Consider the following 22,101-nt stretch of genomic DNA (forward strand, 5'->3'; position numbering starts at 1 on the left):
TTCCGAGGAGACGCGGGAGGCGGCCCTGCAGAGTGGCGAGCTCTGCTGAAGTCTGATTGGTTGGGTTACAGTTTAACGGCGGGAGGCGGTGCTCGCGCGCACCGACGCTGACGCAGGCCCATTTCCGTTTTGCCGTTTGACCCACCAGCCCGGGCTCGCGGGACTCGCGGTGAGTGGACTGTTGCGGCGCGAGCCAGCTGATTGGCTGGCGTTCCTGCTGTCCTAAAAATGTTCTCATTAGTCGTTTTGCGTAAAACAGAACAGTGTTTGCATTGTTGAATTTAACAAGATTAATTATAGTCATCATTTTGCTCAGATTTATCCCAAATGTCGAGACTTGATGGGAAAATATGAAACTGCAAACTTTGCAGTAAAGACTGCCTCTTTCATGCTGGGCAAGAGATTTACGTTAAAGGGTCTGTGACCTCTAGATCTGTCACTTTCCCCATGTGAAACTAGGAGGTGGGAGGGGAAAAAGGCTGGATCTGCCCTACTTTTACCAAGGATGGGTACACATATCTTCCAGGGTTTGCGAAAACATGTGTCCTAAGTCAGGTGTGCCACCTTGCACATAACCAGCCAGTCAACACGTAAAGATTCATAACTTGGAGGGGTTTTGGACCTTAAAGAAATTGGCTAAAACAGCAACAAGGGCTTAGTGTGCGAACTGAGCTTAATCCCTAGTATAATCTCTTACTAGAGTAGTAATCAGAGAGGACAGATATAAATTAAACAGCTCTCGCTAATTTTTTGAGGCCAAAACATACTACAAACAGTAGGCGAAACTATAGGAGGAATCTTAGGTAGAAATGAAGAATCAGAGATTAAGTTGGTGTATTCAGGAGACTACAGCAGAAATGACTATTACCACATTTTAGATTTGTATGTTTTTTCAGCACACTCTCGTGAACTCTTACATAATCATGCATGAAAATTGAGTGTTCAATATTTTCATGGTATCTGATCTTCCTTTTCTACTAAAACTGAACATTTCTAGAGTCATTTATACTTTTAATCACTTCATAGACTCAATTGTAAATTGGAAGGGGTTTTAAGCCTTCAATCTGCTTTTTTTTTTTTTGTATATGATTAAACTGAGACCTTGAGGGGTGAAATAACTCGCCTAATGTGACAAGTCGGTGGCACTAGAACTTGTGCCACTTTGTGGACACATGTAGTGAGAGACACTGGCTCACATTTATTTAATATACCTGCAATTTTCTCTGAAATCCTTCTACCTTCCCTTGGTATCAGCTAATGAAGCAAATTCCCCAAACCTGGAAATTGTATTGGGTGTGGTAGAACTTAAATTAAGATTGTAAAGTTGGTAGCCTTATTAGTAATGTATATTATGTGATTACAGTATATTCTTCTCCCTCATCCAGACCAAGACAGAGAGAGAGAGAGAGACAGAGACTGAATCCCTTGATATGACCCTTGCTTTCCAGATTTTCATTATTTGTCCCAACAGTTTCCTCCAAATTTCAAAAATTTTTATTTTGAAAGAATGAGAGAAGTAAGAGAGGGATATCAATTAATGAGAACAATGACAGTGAAGAAATACAATAATAATTTTACTACACACACACACACACAAAAAAAAAAAAACAAAACACCCCCACCCTTTTCCCCAGCCCTGGCACAATAATATTAAAACCATCAGAGCACATCTAACAAGGAGAAACATCCCTATGTAATGAGGAAACCAAATTTTCATACTGCTGGATCCAACTAACCCATATCAAATATCCTTCCTCCAGCTAAACTCTACTTACTGGAATGATAGAGAAGTGTAGAGGAGACAAGCTTGGGGATAACATACTACGCTTACATTAGCAAAATTCAGTGAAGATTCAATAGGAGTAATAAGTCTATTTATCAGGGAAACACTGGGTACAGCTCTTGGGTCATATTTCAGAGGATTTAAGAGACTAGTTTGAGATTCGCAGACTTCTAACAGGAATAAATCACTGCTCCCTCAACCACAAGACTGGAGAAACTGCTAAATGCTGGTTAGTTGCTGAGAATGGTGGAAGTGAGGCAGCTTTTGGTTTAAGAAAATCCAAAGACACACACACACACAAGCTTACTGCTTCAGTTTCAAACTGTGAGTAAAGGAGTTTAGTAGGTTGGGCTTGGACAAAAGCAAGGTGAAATTACCAGTTTCATCACTTGAAGAATTATATTATCTATTGACTCCATGTATTCCTTATTTTAACCTCAATATGGATTATTTAAAATTTAAACTGTTTAGAGACTAATTAATTTTACACTTAGCTCACTGCCTCAAATTGAAGGACATTTTTCTTTTTCTTTTTAATTATTTATTTGTTTGTTTGTTTATTCATTTATTTTTAGAGAGAGGGGAAAGTAGAGAGGGAGAGAAACATCACTGTGTGGTTGCCTCTCACTCGCGCCCCCAACTGGGGACCTGACTTGCAACCTAGTCATGTGCCCTGACTGGGAATCAACCAGGGACACTTGGTTCGCAGGCCAACACTCAATCCACTGAGCCACAGCAGCCAGGGGAAGGACATTTTTCTTAAAGTGGCAGGTTCAAGTTTTCAGCTTAATCTATCAAGGGATTCCCCCATCCCATGGGAATTCATCACTTGTTCTATATCAAAAGTAGGATTCTCTTTATAGGGGGTTTATTTTATTGTCTTCACTAGACTCAGTCTATAAAGGGAAGAATACCTATGTAGGATTAGTTCAAGGTCAGAGCCTTCTCCTTCGCATGTGCATGCACACACACAGTACATACATTTTCCCACACATACTATCTCACAATCACATGCTTCCTGGAGTCCATCTCACAAAAACACTTCAATAGTTAGCCATATACATGTACATGCAGCAAGATGTGAGAATTGCCCCAGAGTGATTAAACGTGGCGCACATATGTCTATGTGAGGAGGTCATTTTAGGGTATAGGTGTACACAAGCCAACAGGCCCATTAACTTGTAGATTATATTTTTCCCTTTCTCCCAAGATAAATAAATCAAATGAAAAACACATGCTGACATCTTCCTGGGTGTCATGGAGGGAACTGCCTGGAAGGTTCATTTTTGCATTTCCAATTTCCTATGACAACTTCACTTTGCCCTGAAGGGCCTTCTCATATAAGGAGGGCTGCTCCTCAGCTTTCCCTGCATCTCCCACGTTACCAAGGGGTGAGAGCTTCTTCTCAGAAGAGCGATCTTCAGGCTTGCGAGCAATCAGCAGGCGGCAGGTGAGTAGAATTCCAAACACCAGGGCATGGGCGTAGCGTTTGAGAGGATCACCGACTAGCTGGTGGAAGAAAAGCACAACCAACACCAGCAAGAGCAGGAAGAAGTTGGCCACATCTTTGGGACGTCCAGGCACAAGGGTCATGATAATGCCACAGGCCACCTCAAGAGCACCAATGCTTTTACGGAGGAGAATGGAATTGATCCCCATTTTCTTCAGCAGAGGAAGGGCTCGGACATAGGTCTTGTAAGCACGTTTCTGGAGTAGAATACCATAAGGAGATCACTGCATTAACTATGATTTTAACATTAGAACGAAGAAAACATCATTTCCTTTCCACATCAGCCAAGGGTGTCCCATTTTTTACTGTTCCCTTAAATAAAAGCCTTGTAACTAAGATAAAGAAGAAAAGCAAGCAATCTGCTTAGATCCCTGTGCCTTAAACCTTAGTAACAGCACGGAAGGTAAGAGAATTTGACTTTATAGTTTAAATTTTTTTCTGATTATAAATCACAAACAACATTAAGAATTTAAAAGAAAATTTGTCAGGGTCATAAAACAGGTACAGATTAGCCACATCCACATTTTCTAGTGTCTGCCTTTTTCAAACCCAGATGCATATGAATATCAACAAAAATGAGACAAGGCAAGGCACAGTAGGGTAAAGCCTCACTAATTTGGACTTACCTAATTTGGAATCTGAGATAATTCAGAAACTGCAGCTGAGCTGGAGTTTATATTTGTAAAATTTGTATTAAAAAAAGTGTGTGCTAAGCAAGTAGAAAAGAAAAATGTATGTAAACGTTAGCCCCTTGTGTATCTTTAAAATGTAGTATGACAGCAATCATTTTCATGGTCATTGAGATAAACCCCCAGGCCATTACAAGATACTATTTTGATTTGCCTGGTTCAAGTTCATTAATTTTAATTCAACAAATATTTATTGAACACCTACTATAGATTATTCGATGGAGATATACAGATGAATAAGACAGGGTCAAGAAGTTCTTGGTCTAGTCTAGGGAAACAGATACATAAACAGCATTATAAAGCAGCATGGTTAGTACTATATAGTAGAAGTCTGTACAATGTTTAATTGTAGCCCAAAGGAAGACATCATAGGACAGAGGAGGGAGTCACTGGATTTATTATAAAGTAATAGTATTATATGGACCTTACTGTGATAGATAATCGTATTTTTCACTATTCAGAGTGACCTGGTCCTTATTATGAAGTAATTGATGAGATTTTATGAAGTGTGTTATTGGGTTGGCCCACTGCTTTGTTTTCATTAAGTATCCATTAGTCCATTCAATATTTATTGTCTTCTTATGCTAGGCACTGGACTAGGTACTCTGAATACAGGTATCAATTATTCGAAGGACCTGCCTTCCTGAAGCTTGAGTTTGTAAGGGGAAAAGGCAGTTATGCATACACATAAGTGCAATAAAGTATTATGGGTGCTGAATAAAATTATGTAAGTGGGTATGTGGAGGCACACCAGAGGGAATGGTCAAGTCTTCCTAGATGAAGACTGAGAAAAGCTAGAGTAGAATCTTAAAAGAAGAGCTGGTGTTTGCAAGATCAATAAGGGAAAGTTATTGCAGGCAGGGGAAGCTGGATGAGCAAAGACCTTTAAAAACTAATTAGACTGGTGTGTTGTAAATACTGCCCCAGTTCAGTACAGGTTGGGGGAGAGAGGGGGGAAGACATGAGACAGGGGAGATGGATATAAATCAGATCATATATGTTGTGTTGTGGAGCTGGACTTTATCCAATAATCCAGGGGGAGCAGCATAATTTGCTTTAAAGGGTCTAGTCAAGGAATGTGTATAAATGACTCATGGACATGGACAATGGGGAGGGATATGATTGGGGGAGAAGGGGTGGGCTGGGTCAGGGGGAGCAATGGGGGGAAAATGGGACAACTGTAATTGAAAAACCAAAAACTAAAAGAAAAATAAATAAAAAATAAAGGAAGATCCCTCTGGAAATAATGGGGAGGATGAAATCAAGGAAACCAGGTGAGAGACCTGGACTAAAGTGATGACAGTAAAAACAGAGGAAAGGAAACAAAGTCAAGGATAATTTGAATGCAAAGTCAACAGAATCTGATGTCTTACTGGGTGTGAATATCGAGGGAAAGAGAAGTCAAGAAAGATTCTTTGGCCTCTGGCTTGGGTACCTGGATAGAAGTTTGGGAATGCACATCGAGGAACTGGTTCAGGGTGGCAGAGGGCAGGAAGGAATGAGGAATTCAATTTGGGTTTTTTGAGTTGAAATATCTCTAAGACATCTAAGGGGAGGTGTTTGGTAGGGAGCCAATAAGCGAGGTCTGGGATAAAAATACAGAATTTATAGTAATTGGTATGTCCAGGTAGAATGTACAATGGAAAAAAAATGTGTGACAGACATTTAAGAAATGGAGAGAGGAAGAGTGTCCACAAAGTAGAAGAAAGTGTGGTCAGAAAGGTATGAGGAAAACTAGCAGAGACAGGGTCATGGGGGCCAAAAGAGGTTTTAGGAAGAGATTAGTCTAATTAATATCCAGAAGTCGAATTGTTGGGTCATATGGTAGTTCTATTTTTAATTTTTTGAGTAACCTCCATACTGTTTTCTATAGTGACTGAACCAATTTACAATTCTACCAACAGTGCACAAGAGTTCCCTTTTCTTCACATCCTCACTAACAAAATTGAAACACTAATTTGAAAAGATATGTGCACCCCTATGTTCATTTATAATAGCTAAGATATGGAAGCAACCTATGTATCAATTGATGTATCAATAAAGATGATATATTCTCTCTCTCATATTACTCAGCAATATAAAAGAATGAAATATTTCCATTTGAGACAACATGGATAGACCTGGAGGGTATTATGCTAAATGAAATAAGTCAGAGCAAGACAAGTACCATATGATTTCACTTATATATCAAACAGAAACTGACTCATAAATATGGAGAACAAACTGATGACTGCCAGAGGGAAGGTGGTTGTGGGATGGATATAAAAGCTGAAGATGAATAAGAGGTACAAACTTCCACTTAAAAAATAAATAAGCTATGGGAATATAGTGTATAGAACATGGAATGTAGTCAATAATATTGTTAACTTTCTTTGTACGGTGAGAATTGGTTACTAGACTTACCTTGGTGATCACATTGTAAGGTATATAAATGTAGAATCACTATGTTTTGCACCTGAAACTATTATAATAGTGTATGCCAACTATACTTTAATAATTTAAAAAAAATAAAATAGAAAACAAAATAAGAGTCAAAAGTGCCAGATGCAAAACAAGTATTATAAGAATTGGGCAGAAAGCAAAACTGACCTCTAAGAAGCATCTGGAACTTAAAATAGTGTTCACACTCTATAGGTTTGGAACAAATGTTAAGTCATTTCTCTTGTCTCTGGACAAGTGAGTGCACACTTATTTCATGGATTAACATGAGTGGCACAAGATAATCCTTTATGAGGATTGTTAAAAGACTGATGGTTTAGCCCTGGCCAGTGTGGCTCAGATGGTTGGAGCATCACCCAATAACCAAAAGGTTGCATGTTCAGTTCCTGGTCAGAGCACATACCTAGGTTGTGAGTTCGATCCCAGTCTGGATCCCCAGTCTGGGCGTGTGCGATCCCTGGTCCAGTTGCATATGGGAGGTAACCAATCGATGCTTCTCTCTGGCACCGATGGTTCTCTCTCTCCCTTCCTCTCTCCCTTCCTCTCTCTCTAAAAGCAATGAAAAAAGATGGTTTAGCCCTAGCCAGATGGCTCAATTGGTTGAAGTATCTTCCTGAACACTAAAAAATATTGCTGGTTCGATCCCTGGTCAGAGCACATACCTAGATTGCAGATTGGATCCCTGATCAGGACGCATATGGGTGCATATGGGAGGCAACTGATCAATGTTTCTCACATCATTGTTTCTCTCCCTCTCTCCCCTTCATCTCTCTATAAAGTCAATAAATATATCCTCAGGTGAGTATTTGAAAGGAAAGAAAGAAAGGCTAATGGTTTAGTGAAAAAGCTGGGTTTGGATTCAAACAGACTTGGGTTCAAATCCCATCTCTGCCACTTTCTAGTTGAGTGTCCATAGGCAAATTATTTGACCTGTCTGAACCCCATTTTCCTTATCAGGGCTGTGACTAAGGTGAAGTGAAGATATTTGCCTTGAGTACAAAATTTAAGACAGTACCAAAAATATTCATTGATCAATATAAATAATACCCATGACAAACAAAATGTCAAATTTTTAAGTAAAGGCAGGATCCAACTCTTCACTTGCACAACCCTGCCTCACTCACCTTTTCCTAATCACATTCCTGTCAGATATTGTCTTTATTTAAAATTTCACCTTACCCTAGTCCCTACCTTGTTCCTGAGCATATAAAGAAATACAAAATGTTAACCATTCTTCCTTCCTCTTTCCATCTTAGTTTAAATCAGGGATTTTCAGAGAGAAATTAGGAGAGAGGTTGACCAGTAGGAAGAGTAAAACCTTGGGCTGAACTGAACCAGACCCACATGGAGCAGAGCAGACCTGAAGCTTAGGTCACCTAGTGGTGGGGAGAAACCTGCCCATTTTCCATCACTATTACCTAGATGCTACCTGCCCATTCTCTCCCCCTCTGCATTCTGGTGACAGTAGCAGGAGGACATTAGGGAAAGAAATCTAGACCCAAGAGGCTTACTTAACACTTTTAAGTAAGGACCATTTCTAATTAGTAATACCAAGCTTCCCAAAAAGCAATTCCTAAATCCTAAGTGTAAGCTTCTGACATGATGAACACAGGAGGGAAGAATTTCTCACTGTCATTTTAGAACCAAACCTTCCAGATGCTGGCTGAGTGGCTTCTGGAAAGCACTCCTTTTTTGGTTAGGGCTAACCACTCATTATTCAAGAATAGACTCTGATCTATACTATAGTGGAATCTGTAGCCTGGAGCCAAATTCCAGGCCTTTAAATCAAGTTTCTATAACTTCAGTTAACGTTTTCTCTCTACTTGGTGTTACTCCATATTACTTTTTCAGTTGTTTACCTAGCCTCTTAAACTGCATCTATGGAGGGCCCTGGCCACTGTGGCTCAGTGGATTGAGTGTTGGCCTGTGAGCCAAGTGTCGCTGGTTCAATTCCCAGTCAGGGCACATGATTAGGTTGCACATCAGGTCCCCAGTTGGGGGCATGAGTGAGAGGCAACCACACAGTAATGTTTCTCTCCCTCTCTTTTTCCTTTCCCCTCTCTCTACAAGTAAACAAACAAATAAATAAATTATTAAAAACAAAACAAGACAAAACAAAACAAAAAAAACCTTGCAGCTGTGGATATTCTTATGCAGCTAGTTGTTCCCTCTTTCATTCCTCCTTTTCTCAAGAAAAAAAAACTGCATGTAGATAAGCCGTGTCATCAGATCTTTAGTTCAAAGCTTAGTAGGTACAGACAGCATCTATTCTCCAGAACTCCAGACAGGGAATGTTGAATTTGTTAGAGATAGAACTAAGCTTAGATGGGGTCTTGACATCATAGGAAGTTCTTTATTCTTTTTCCTGTGGAGTAGGATGGAGACATCAAAAGCTTGCCACTTTCATGAATGTTTAGTCTGGGCCACCTCAGTTCTAACAATAGAAGGGCCACATGTCTTCAGTCTATAGTAACTAGATTTCCAAAAACTTTAATTGTTCTGATAGTAAGAATAAAGAGAGTTGACTGAGTGACTCTCCCAAAAGGCTCTTGCAATTCACTTTCTTAGGTCTGTTGCCTTTCCATTGCAATGACCCAGACTCTGTAATCACAGTTTCCTTTCAGAAAAGGGAAGCAGGAAAGAGAATGTTTCAAACCCGTTAATCAAAGGCAATCATCCAGCAATATCCTTGGACTGGGTTCTTAAGACAAGCAAAATTGCAATTTTCCTTTTGTCCCTAAATTGCTTGTAGGAAATTACTATATATTTTATCACCCCAGTTTCCCCTTTTGTAAATTAAATACTGTAAACATTTTGGTGATTTATTAAAGAATCATAGCATCAACCAAGGTCCACAGGCATACATTTTATCATTAATGAACTACAGAATTAGAAATCCATAAATTTGCAAGCCACAGTAATTATTTTAATGATAATAGAGTTGAATCAAGCAGGTCCATTTTTGTGGTATGAGGAGATATGATTCACACGAGTCAAAAGTATATGGAGTCTTTAGTCATACTTTTTTTGATCATTCTTTTTTATTTTTTTAAAGATTATATTTATTTATTTTTAGAGACAGGAAGAGAGGGAGAAAGAGAGGGATAGAAACATTGATGTCTGAGAGAAACATGGATCCGTCGTCTCCTCTCGCACTCCCCCTACCGGGGACCTGGCCCACAACCCAGGCACATGCCCTAACTAGGAGTCAAACCAGTGACCTTTTGGTTTGCAGGTTGGCGCTCAATCCACTGAACGATATCAGGCAGGGTTTGTCATTTATTCTTCACAACACCCCAGGGTCTGTGATCTCATATTTTTTGTGTGTATTTTATTGATTATGTTTTACAATAGTTCCAATTTTCCCCCTTTGCTCCCCTCCGCCCAGTACCTCCCTTCCCCCAGCAATCCCACCCCTCTTAGTTCATGTCCCTGGGTCATGCATACAAGTTCTTTGGCTTCACCCTTTCCTATATTCTATTTTTTTAAATTAATTAATTTTTATAACAATAAAAAATAACAATTCCCCCCTCTCAGACTTAAGACCCTTTATAATCTTATAAAGGACAATGGTTGAAGGTCTTGTGCTCCTCCAGCTGCTTCGAGCTGGACATGGTCGTCGTCCTACCTACCCTTGGGTCCAGAAGTCCCTAATAAGAGTGGGGGTGTGGAGAGGAGGGTGGCCTTCCCACATGGGGAAGGATCTTGCAGACTCCAGGTCAGTTGGCTGTCCCTGGACCACAGCATGCTTGGTTTAACAGACTGGCATCCTTGTTGTATTCTGGGTGTGATCTCATATTAATGACATCAGACTTGAACAGCTCAAAACTCTCTAATAATATTTGTCTTTGATTACAATTAATAACAGATCCAAACCAGATACTAGGATAAAATGGGAATGGGGGCAAGTGGTTTGGTCCATTTTAATTCATTTATGCCAATTAAGTAAAAGAAAAAATAATTCAGCTGGTATACTGCATAATCTCATTTATATAATGTTTGAAAGCAAAGTCAGGATACCAATTACCCTTGGGGAGGTAGTAATTAGAAGGGGCCATATGGGGGATTTCTGAGGTGCTGGTTGTGTTATGTTTCTTAATCGGTGCTGGTTATACAGAGGTGTTCTGAAAATTCCTTGCACTGTATACTTAATGTATACATTTCAGTATGTATGTTATACTTCAATAAAATTTACATGGAAAAAAAACTATATGAAAGCAGAAGAGGGTATTGACAAAAAATCTCATACATATCATTAAATACTTGTCAAAGCCTATACAATGTACAACACAAAGAGTGAACCTAATGTAGACTAGGGACTTTAGTTAATAATAATGTATCAATATTGGCTCATGAATTGTAACAAATGTACCACACTAATGCAAGATATTAATAATGGGAGAATGTAGGGGGGAAGGGAGGTATATTGGAACTCTGTACTTTTGCTCACTTTTTCTATAACCTACAACTGCCCTCCCCAAAATGAAGTTTATTAATTTAAAAAAATCTCAGCCATAAAGCCTACATAAGTGCTGCAAAATTTACTGACTCAAGTATGATTTCCCTGAATCTCTGTAGGAGAAAATACCTCATGTGAATCACAGATCATTTCTTCCTTTATAATCCTCACCCAAGGATACGTTTACTGATTTGAGAGAGAGACAGAGACAGAGAGAGACAGAGGGACATTTGTGTGAGAGAGAAAATTGATCAGTTGCCTCCCATACACAGCCTGACAGGGGATGGAACCCGCAACCTGGGTATGTGCCCTGACCAGGGATCGAACTTGCAACCTTTTGGTGGACAGGGTGATTCTCCAATCAACTGAGCCACCCAGGTAGGTCAAGATCATTTCTTAAATGAAATAAAAAGCTATCACATGTTTAATTGCCAAATATCCATATGAATGATAAATACCTTTTAAGCACTAAATGTAATATATAATATATAAAATATATAACCTTTGTCATATAATGCTCACCTAAAGAGGAAGCTGGGAAATCTGGTTCTGCTAACAAGGGTGGATCCATCCCTCCTTGATTCTATTTTAGGGCAAAAGAGTCTGACTTCTACTGTTAGTCAAAAGTCATTCTGAAACAAGCATGGTTGTTGGCCACTGAGGGACTACAAGCCCCCTGACATAAGCGCCAATGTAGTTTAGCTGGGGATGGCTAGCTGTGTGAACTAAGCAAAGTCGGTTTACATCTCAGGGTCACCTTTCTCTCAGGGTCACCTTTCACCTCAGAGAGCAGTCTAAGCATCAGTGAATTACTATCTTATTGCTAGTTGGAAAGCAATTAATGGCAGTGATTGGAAGCATAAAACCTTACCTACAGACATTAAATAAGCTCCCCAAACATATCTGGAGTGCTTCCCCAGTGTTACACAAACAGGAGGACACTTAACTATAGATAAGCATATCAATCAAATAAACAAAGCTTCCCTATGATGGGATGTAAAGAAGCAGAGACTTGACCTGTCTTCCTTGAAGGCCAAAAATCCTTTGCTTCATTGTGACAAGATTTTTGGTGTTTTCTTACTATTCCATATGTGGCCCCTTGTGCTTATAGGATGGAACCTCTGCTATAAAGAGCTGAATACTAAATGTACAGCAAGTCAGCCATTCCTATTTTCCTCATCACTGCAGAGGAAACTGCATAGCAGCATTTGTAAGTGCTCTCTCCCAATTTCAAGTGAATTAATGGAAGTGCTTTAGTCGAGGGAGTGGTTGGTCATGTTGAATTCGTGTGGAATTTAGAATGCTTTAATGACAACTTGCTAAATCTGGAGGAGGTATGGCACAACGCACACAAAGTGGGCTATTCAACAGAGGCACCTGGAAATTCTTCATGGGATCCAGTGTGCATTACCCAGCAGCAAATATGGAGTTGTCAATATTAGCTGATTGCATGAAGTCTGTTCACCAGGGTAAATGAAAATAACATCTTGCTCTTCTAAATGCCTGATTTTTATCCCTTAAATGAGTCTAAATGCCTGATTTCAATCCCTCAGCTTAGTCAGGAATTCACTGCATAAAATAGAATTAATTATCATTACCAAGTCACTCAGAGCATTTTTTGAACTACTAACCAGGTGCTTCCATATGTAATCTCAGTTAATATTTACAACCATCTTCTAAGGTAGGTATTATTATCCTTATTTTACAGATATGGAAACTGAGATACTAAGAGTGGCAAGATTTGAACCCAAACCTGTATGACTCAATTTCCACTCATTTCTCTTGGCTTCCCTAGTAGAGACAGGAAAGAAGTTCACAGTCATTTCTCTGTTTGGTTTTTAGCAGTGATGCTTCAGAGAGGTGATAACACCTGGGCATAGCACTAATGGTTTTATAAAAGGAAAAAAAAAAAAAGTTGGCAGAAAAGGAAAAAAATATGAATTAAAAAAAATGGTTTCAAAGTAAACAAAACCCCAAGCTATGGATTGGGGCAGTTGAAGTGATATAAAAAAGGAAAGAGAATATGCCAGATATTTCCAAGAATCCGTTGTAAATTCTGACATCCAAAAAAGCAGTTGTAACCATTTAATGACTTATCTGAGATTACTGAGTCATAGAGTTGGTTTCTAATCTCTGCTCCAACAACAGTTTACCCTATGATCTTGGATCAGTTAACAATCAGTAAAATAAGAATAAATAGTAAAATGCATCTACCTCACAGAGATGTTTTAAAGAACAAATAATATTAAAATAACAACAGCAATAACAACACGAGATCTTATAAGAAAAGCCACTGCAGTCAATACAAGACTAACTCTATCGGTGCAGAGGAATCACTCCTAAATGGAAAACAGAAAATCATAGCTAATATCTCTGCTGATGATCTAGGGTTGGGGTCCTGAGGAGCTATATAGCTTCCTTCTAAGAATCAAGAAATAGCTCCTAAACTGCATAATTGAGAGTCAACCAGAGCATTCTGAAGGGTGATGACCAGCCAAAACAGTGCTGCAATGACTCATTCATTCACCCATCCATTCAACAAATATAAATTGAGCACTTTCTTTGGACTAGAACTGAAGAACTGAATTTTCCCCATTTCCTATAGGTTCAAGAATAAAGCTGGGCCTGCCCAGACACTATTCAGTGGGCCCTATCCCAGACAGCCATCTCCAGCCTGAGGCCCAGTGCTCAATGCACGAGGGGGCTCTGGAAAAAGGCAATCTAAAAATCCCCCTCAAGCTTCATACTACTGTGAAGTCTGCCTCTCAGCTAGATATAGTTCTTCCATTTCCTCCAGATGGCCCTGAGCACAGCACAGAATTGTGCATACACATGCACACACACACAGAGATTCTGTACTGCTGTATTAGATTATACCTACTTAAATATATTTCTTTGTATGATATGAAATTATCATATTTGTTTCTTCTGCCTTTTATTAGACTGCAGTACAGATCCACTCCCTAGGAAGAAACCTACTGTAAACCTATTTGAGGCTGGTCCTCTTTGTGAGCTCCTGCCAAGCTGGTAGAAAGCTTCCCGGTGACTCCATCTTAGTTGGATTGCCTGCAGAGCCTACACTGTACTTGGAGTGCAGCTTGGACAGCCTATAAAGCAGCTGAGCAGGGTCTGGGGGACAGGAGTATACTGAAGAAGGGTACTGTGTCCCCAAGGAAGAAGAAAGCTTAAAAATACCTGAGGTGCATACACACAAATATAAATATGTGAAAAGTAAAGCAAGAGCATATTCATTGATTTATAATCTATCACCACACTACTACTGCCAAAACAAAAATGTAGTGGCATTTCCCCTCGACCCAGTCCCTCTGCCTTTGGTGGCTTTGGCTACCTCTCCCCGCCCCCAATTCAGGCTACCTTGGTTACTCTTTGACCTGATTTCAATTCCATCTGGTCAAACATGTTGGGAGGAGGGGAAAGGAGAAAAAGAACCACATTAGGATTTGCCACTGGGACTAGACCTAGGCCCTTGGGTACCAGCTCCCCTCTCCCACCCCAGGGTGATCCTGTGCTGAGGGAGACATGGAAAGCACCAGCTCAAACCCTGAGATAGAAGCCAGAGCTGCCAGCTAACCTTTTCTGAGCATCTGCAATTTACCAGTCTCCATCCATTTGCAGGGGCCTTGGAAGGCTCTGCAGTGGGCTCCAGGATTGCTGTGTATTCCTATCAACCTGTGAGGCTATTTCTCCTTGCCATGGCTCTAAAGAGGAGTCCCTCTTGCCTCTTTTCTCTCTCCTTTCCTGTTTCTCCGCTAAGTGCCTTTTCTTCTTGACCTTGAGAGACCAGTAATGGACTCCCTCTTATTACTGGCAGTCCGGCCAAAAAAAAAAAGTGGGAGGCAGTTCCCTTCAGCTGGGGTGGGGAAATAAAAAGGCAAAGTGACGGAAAGAGGCAAGAGACGGAAAGTGCTTGAAACATCCCCTGCCATCTCACACTCCACAGCAGAGGTACGAGTCCTCTTCACATCCAACTGGGAAGAACAGCCCAGCCCCCAGGTTGCAGAGGTGATGTTTTGACCAGTCACCTTCTGTGATTCTAACTCTACAGAGTGGAAAACCTGCAGAGGGCCTGGCCCTGGGCATCCACAGGAGGCAAGGTGGGGATTATGGGCTATTACAGGAGAGAAAAGGCAGACTTTGCAGATTGTGCAGATGAGCACACAAACAAAACAAAACAAAATAAAACAAAAACATCCAGCTCTCCCTTGAGAAGAGAGGAGGAAACAAGCTCCTGGTGACCTTTATTTGGCCCGAGACTGCTTTGTCTCAAGGATAAAGACACACACCCAGGCTGCTAGGGCAATACCATTGGCTCTCCACTTGTGGTGATGAATACCTTTCCCGCTCCCCAAAATTACTCCTTTTAGTAGCCCATTCTCTCCCAGCCTTTCCCTTCTTCTGCTTTGTTCTTCCTGAAGATAAATAAACTCTTCAGCTTGCTAAACACAGCTTCAAGGGAAGGAATCAGACTTGCAGACTGGCTGCCCCAACTTTGGGTGTTCTGGAAGAAGGGAAGGGTTCCTCCCAGTGACAGGTGTTACGCAGGTCTCAGCCTTCTGAATTACTTGTGGGTGTGGGGTACTCGCTGGGCAACCCCTCCCCCAACTGGCATTAAGGGGCTCCCAAACAGTTAGTTGCTTGTGTGGCCCACAAATGAAATCGCTGTTGTCCAGCTGCTCCTTCCGAGCTGCAAAGTTGTTGGGGAGACTAGAGGGTCCGGGTGGGGTGGGGGTGGGGGTTAAAGAGATGGGACCGTGGACTGGGAAGGAAAGAAAGGAAGAGGTATTCGCTATCCCTTAGGGGTGCACTCCTCATCGCCCGTTTGCTTCACTTACCATCTCATTGTAGGCATCCTTGCTGAGCCTGGGGGTCAACTTGATAGTCCCCATAAAAACAAAGAAGAGTCCTAGGGCCACTGAGAGGGCCACGACAGTTACGGTTCTTGGGGATGCCATGGAGTCACCAAGGCGGGTCCCAACTAATCCTCTGCTTTTCGCACCCTGTGTGTCTGTCTAAAGCGCTGGCAGTTAACACAGATAAAGCAAGAGGGAAGATGCGGAGGCAGCAGGCAGCTAGAATGAAAAAGGGAGAGGAGGGAGCTCGAGAGAAAAATTGGAAGATCGAGATTCTACCTCTCTCACTACAACAATTGCTGGGTCCTAGTGCCCTACTCTAGCTCCTCACTGGCCAAAATCACAGTCTCAAAGTTAGAAGTAGCCCTAAACTGAGAAGGAAACTTCAAGTCATAAATGAGGAAAAGGTAGGTTAGGCTTCGAGTTCAGTCCCCGAGCTGCCTCTTGGATGAGGATTAAGGAAGACCTCCTTTCTACCAGTTCCACCCCACCCCCAGGCGCATTTTTCATCTCTGTAATCCTCTAATTATCACTCCCTTTTTTCAACCTTTCTCATTTTCTCCCCTTTCCTGTCTCTCAATCAAATAGTTAGTCCTCAGAATTGCCCAGTGGTTTACCTCCAGTGTTTTAAACTTAGCATTCAAGACCCTCAGCTTACCTTCCACTAGCTCCTACTGCCACTTGCCACCCCCTCATTTCCTATCTACTCGTGGCCCCATACAACCTGAGCTTTCCCTGCCTCCACTACATTCCTTTCCCTACTCCATCACTCTTCACTAACATTCAACCTTTTCTTCAATGTCACCTCCTCCATAAACCCTTCCTTGACCCATTCCCAGCTGGATTTGATTTCTTCCTCCTATGACTTCCTGTAATAATAACCAATACTTATTGACCGTTTACTAAATGCTAAACACTGCCCTTTACTTGTATTAATTAAGTTATCTTTACAGCAATACTATGATCTAGGTATGAGTTCCCATTTTATGCCCACTTTATGCATAGAACATTGAAGGACAGGTACGTTAATAACGAGCCCAAGAGTATATGCTAATAAATGGAAAGCCAGAATTCAAACCTAGGCAGTCATTTCCAGAGCCTGGGATCTAACCACCTCTTAGTATAATACTTTACATCATTAGTATGGTGCTTACCTGATACCGCTTGGCACTGTAATTAAACACACACACACACACACACACACACACACACACACACACACACACACACACACACACACACACACACACACACACCCTACACCTTTTTGAGAAGCAGTGTTCATTAAGGGAGAGAGAACAGCCTGGAGTCAGACTCAGAAGGTCCAAGGTTTAAATCCCCACTCTGCCATTAAATCTGTGAACTTGGATAAGTCACTGAACTTATCCGAGCCTCCGTTTCCACATTTATAAAATGTGAGTGAAAATTCTGTCTCAAAGGTTTGTTGTAAGAATTCCATGTAAGTCAGTTGCCTGGCAAGTGTCTAACATTTGATTCCTCAGTGGAGGTAGTTCACTTCTTGCTTCCTGATTTCCACATCTACTCCAAAATTAGTTTAGATTATAAGCATTTAAACGGTATGAACAATTTATATATATATATATATATATCCCCATAGTACCTAGAGCAACACTTTTTGTGCACCAGATCTTAATAAATCTTTGTTGGGAAAAATTGATAAATTTAAATACAAATATCCCTGGGAGTGGTAATACTTTAAGATCAGGAATCATGTATATCTTATGGTGGAAGAATTTCAGATCCTTGTCTGACTATAATTCAACCTATAAATTATTGAGTGCCTACAATGTGCATAAAAAGAATTATAAACTGTAGGAATACACAGATAAATGAGTCATAGACCCTGTGTTCAATGTTCTTGTTGTATAGAAGAAAGTGGGATTTATTAGAGAGGAGAGGCTTTTCTTTTCTTTAATTTTATTTTTATTGTTTTTCTATTACAATTGTTTCACTTTTTCCCGCATTGTTACCCCCTACCCAGCCCACCCTTTCCCTCACAGTCAATCCCGACCCCATTGTCCATGTTCATGGGTTATTTATATTAGTTCCTTTACTAACCCTTCCCCTACTTACCCTCCTCCCTCCCTCCCCTCTCCCCCCTGATATCTGTTACTCTGTTCCTTGTTCAGTTTTGTTCATTTGTTTGTGTTGTTCCTGTAGTCTCTTGTATTAGGTGATATCATGTGCTATTTTTCTGTCATTGTCTGGCTTATTTCGCTAAGCATAATTCTCTCTAGTTCCATCCATGTTGTTGCAAATGGCAGGAGTTCCTTCTTTCTTTCTGCTGCATAGTATTCCATTGTGTAAATGTACCACAGTTTTTTAATCCACTCATCTACAGATGGGCACCTCGGTTGTTTCCAGCACTTGGTTATTGTAAACAGGAGAGACTTTATACATACAAGAAAGGCTGGAAAGAATAAATAAAAATGAAATATTTGTCTTTATAATTTGTCTTCCAAATGTTCTACATTGACTGTTGCAGTAAAATGGGCATTTAGGAAAGCTCGTTTATATAGTTAAGCAACTGATCAAAAGTATATATATATAGTACATACTCTTTACATGATAATGGGAGTAATGCTATCCATTATAACATGTGTATAATACTGAATAATAAATAGTATAAGGAAAAATAACTCATGATCCCAACATGGAGAGATAAACATTGTTAATATTTTGGTCAATGTTTTAATTGACCTTTTTCTTAAGTACCTCTCTAAATACAAAATAGATATAAATAACTTTTTTGAAATTTGATCCTACTATATTGAGTTTTATACCCTGCTTTTTTCCAGTTGTTAGTATTTTTCCATATCATTAGACTGTCTTCAAAAACAAAATCTTTTCCTGGCTGCTGTGGTTCAGTGGATTGAGCATCAACCTGCGAGTCAAGTGTCGCTGGTTTGTTTCCCAGTCAGGGCACATGACTAGGTTGCATGTCAGTTTCCTAGTTGGGAGCACAAATGAGAGGCAACCACACAGTGATGTTTCTTTCCCTCTCTTTCTCCTTTCCCCTCTCTCTAAAAATAAAATAAACAAACAAATTAGTTATTTTTAAGAATCTTTTATAAAACAATTGCATAATACTTCAGCATCATTTGCTTGTACTATAATTCATTTAACTGTTCTCTGTTTGTTAGATATTATATTATTTCCACGATTGTTGCTTGTGCAAATGAAGATGTGATGCATATCCTTGTATATAAAAATTTTTCTAACTTCCTGAATTTTTCCTTAGGATAAATTTCTAGAAGTCAAATGGGTCCAAATTACAGACTTCTCATTTCATATATATATGAAATATATATTAAGAGCTAGCATTTACTTATTACTAAGAGGATGCCAAACACTATGCTCGGTGACTTGCATATATTGTAAGATTAGTACATGAGGAAATGGAGGAAGGAATGAACAGTTCCCTGAGTCCAGATCAGGACTGTCACCTTGTGGGGTATTCAACTTAAACCTGTGTTGTTTTTCCATATGCTGCTGCTGTTCCTTTAGTTCATTTAAGAGATATGAATGTTTAAAATATTCTTTTAAAATTTTTAAAAATTTTTATTGATTAGAGAGAGAGAGAGAAAGAGAAACATCGATTTTTTTCTTACACTTATTTATGCATTCATTGGTTGATTCTTGTATGTGCTCTGACTGGGAACCAAACACACAATCTTGGTGTATTGGTACTATGCTCTAATCAGCTGAGCTATGTGGCCAGGACATAAAAGATTCTTTTTCTTTTTTCCAGCCTCCCAACCCACCTCCTTCCTGAGAGCTCTCAGTCTGTTCTCTGTATCTATGAGGCTGTTTCTATTTTGTTTGTTTGTTTTATTCATTAGATTCCACATATAAATGAAATCATATGGTATTTGTCTTTAATGACTGGCTTATTTCACTTAGCACAATACCCTCCAGGTCCAACCATGCTATCACAAAAGATAAGATTTTCTTTTTTCATTTTTTTTGCAACCGAGTAGTATTCCATTATGTAAATGTACTAATGTTTTTTAAATTATTTACTTATTTATTGTTTTATACCACATGGTAGGACAATAAGGTGGGGTTCCTGTATAGGGTGGATATCTATGCAGCTGCTTTTGTTCTAGAAGAGCCTAAGTACCCATCAGTAAATGTGTGGATCAAAAACTGTGGTAACATACATTTACACAATGGAATACTATGCAGCAGAAATAAAGAAAGGAACTCCTACCCTTTGTGACAGCATGGATGGAACTGGAGAGTATTATGCTAAGTGAAATAAGCCAGGCAGAAAAAGGTAAATACCATATGACCTCACCTATAAGTGGAACCTAATGAGAAAAACAAACAAAGGAGTAAAATAGAACCAGGGACATAGAAAAAAGTAACAAACTGACCGTGACCAGAGCAGAGGAGGGAAGGGATAATGGGGAAAGAAGAGGAAGGGTCTAGTCAAGGAACAAGTATAAAGGACCCATAGGCATGGACAACAGGGTGAGGATTGACTGTGGGAGTTGAGGGGGTGGGTGAGGGAGAGCAATGCGGGAAAACCGGGATAACTGTAACTGAGCAACGATAAAATAAAATAAATTAAAAAAAAATAGAAGGAACTCCCATTTCACAATCAGGTGGGGATGAAAGTGAGTGCCTTGTCCTTCCTCCAGTAGCCTCCTTTTCATTTCCCCTCTACACCTTTCTCACCTGGAGTTTCTACATTTCCCATGGACCATTTTGTCATTACATTAGAAAATTATGCTTATAGATGTGAACCAGATGTGCTTTGAAAAACACTGTCCAGGGTGTAATGAATGTGACTCTCATGTGCCTTATCTTTGGCTGCTAACAGAGACTCACCATGAGATTGCAAATTTTATCTTTATTTGGCTCTGGAGGTAAGATAGAACACTAGATTTTTAACCTTGACTTGAAACTGAACCAAGATCTAATAACTGGTCCCTACAAAGCGGTGGTCCTCTTTGATATCTCTTAGGGCCTGAGAATTTCTGTTCTTGATACATCTCTTTCCTTACATCCTTCCTAACACTTGGATATTTGCAGGTTTTTGCTTCAACTTTCAAGTTCTCTGGGTGGTTTCTGCACCAGGGATCACAAACTCACATGACTATAGAGGGTGAAGGGATAATATAAATGTGTAAATCTGGTAATACATTAGGCAACAGGTATTAAGGTTTTTTGTATTGTGACCCCTAAATACTTTAGAAATTCTGAGTAACATTTAATGAGGCCATCAGTTACAGTGCAGACCATCCTGTATTCTTTGGTGGTTCTCAAAATGTGGTCTGAGAACCTCAAGTGGTCTACTATTTCCTTGAGTTACTTATGGGCTGGTCTCTTGGGGTATTAGTGTTACTTTTTTTTTATTTGCTTTTACTTGGTGTCTTATCCAAGGAAGAATCATTTTCCCCATTTTTTATGGGAGAGGTTTGCAAGGTAGATGTTCTACAGAGTCATTTGCCTTGTCATAGCGATCTTAATTGAAATATTGTGATATCCACAGCAGATTGGGTATAGCACCCATATCTCTCATAGGGTCACAGCCTCATGACTTGCTCTGTAGGCTGAAGTGGAATGCCTTAATTTTATCACTAGCTACCATCTAGCAAGTGATGACTGTATGCTAGGCATTGTATAATTATAGAACATTACATACACCAGCCCATTCAATCCTCAAGACAGTCCTATGAAACAAGTCCAGTGGGTTCTATTATGCCAACTTCTAAAGATGGGAAAATCGAGGCTTTGAGAGGGTAGACTATTTGCCCAAGGTCATCTTCTCATAAGTGGCAGAGCTAGAAATGAAGTCTGTACAGCAGCAGAGCCTATTTTTTTTTTGGACCATTATTGATTCTTAACCTTGCCTGATATTAGAATCACCTGCAAATTTGCTTTTAATGCATATAAGCAGGGCCCATTCTCGGCGGTGCAGATAGACTCTTAAGAAGCTACACCATCGTCTCTCGAGACGGACGGCTGCCGCCGCCGACGATCTGCAGAGATTCTGATATAATTGGTATGAAGTAGGGTCCCTAGTACTTGTGTTTTTAGAAAGCTTTTCAAGAAATTCTAATATGCAGCCATACTAATGAACACTCCACTCTGCTTTGTTGCCTCAAAACCGAGTGACCTCAGCTATATCTCAGGGAAATCCAAGGCACATGGTGGAAAATGAGTGAAAAGAGAAAAAAAAAGTTATGGTGGCATGAGTCTTATGTTCAACTTATGCCTCTCTGTCTCCTGAAGGCAACATATGTAATTTATGAGGTAGGTGTGAACAACAAGCTCTGAGGAGAGTTTTCACAGCAATGCCTCTTTCCTCAGCTTCACAG

At 40.0% G+C, this 22,101-nt stretch overlaps 1 protein-coding gene across 1 annotated transcript; it reads right to left on the reverse strand.

Moving 5' to 3' along the window:
* Window positions 1–2,257: 2,257 nt before the first annotated feature.
* Window positions 2,258–15,997, reverse strand: TMEM35A (transmembrane protein 35A). The gene is made up of 2 exons (XM_090264612.1): window positions 15,734–15,997; window positions 2,258–3,490 (listed from the first exon to the last, which is right to left on the reverse strand). The coding sequence occupies exons 1-2, from the start codon at window positions 15,851–15,853 to the stop codon at window positions 3,086–3,088; spliced, it is 525 nt and encodes a 174-aa protein (XP_090120738.1). The 5' UTR covers window positions 15,854–15,997; the 3' UTR covers window positions 2,258–3,085.
* Window positions 15,998–22,101: the final 6,104 nt, after the last annotated feature.

The sequence above is a fragment of the Furipterus horrens genome, unplaced genomic scaffold (assembly GCF_987537825.1).
Source record: "Furipterus horrens unplaced genomic scaffold, mFurHor1.1.pri manual_scaffold_17, whole genome shotgun sequence".
NCBI classification, from domain to species: Eukaryota; Metazoa; Chordata; class Mammalia; order Chiroptera; family Furipteridae; genus Furipterus; species Furipterus horrens.

Excerpts from the sequence above, each read along its gene's own strand:
- TMEM35A (XM_090264612.1), bottom strand. The coding sequence starts at position 15,853 with ATGGCATCCCCAAGAACCGTAACTGTCGTGGCCCTCTCAGTGGCCCTA. Across the intron at positions 3,491-15,733 it reads AGGATGCCTACAATGAGATG|AAACGTGCTTACAAGACCTA; the intron begins GTAAGTGAAGCA and ends ATTCTACTCCAG.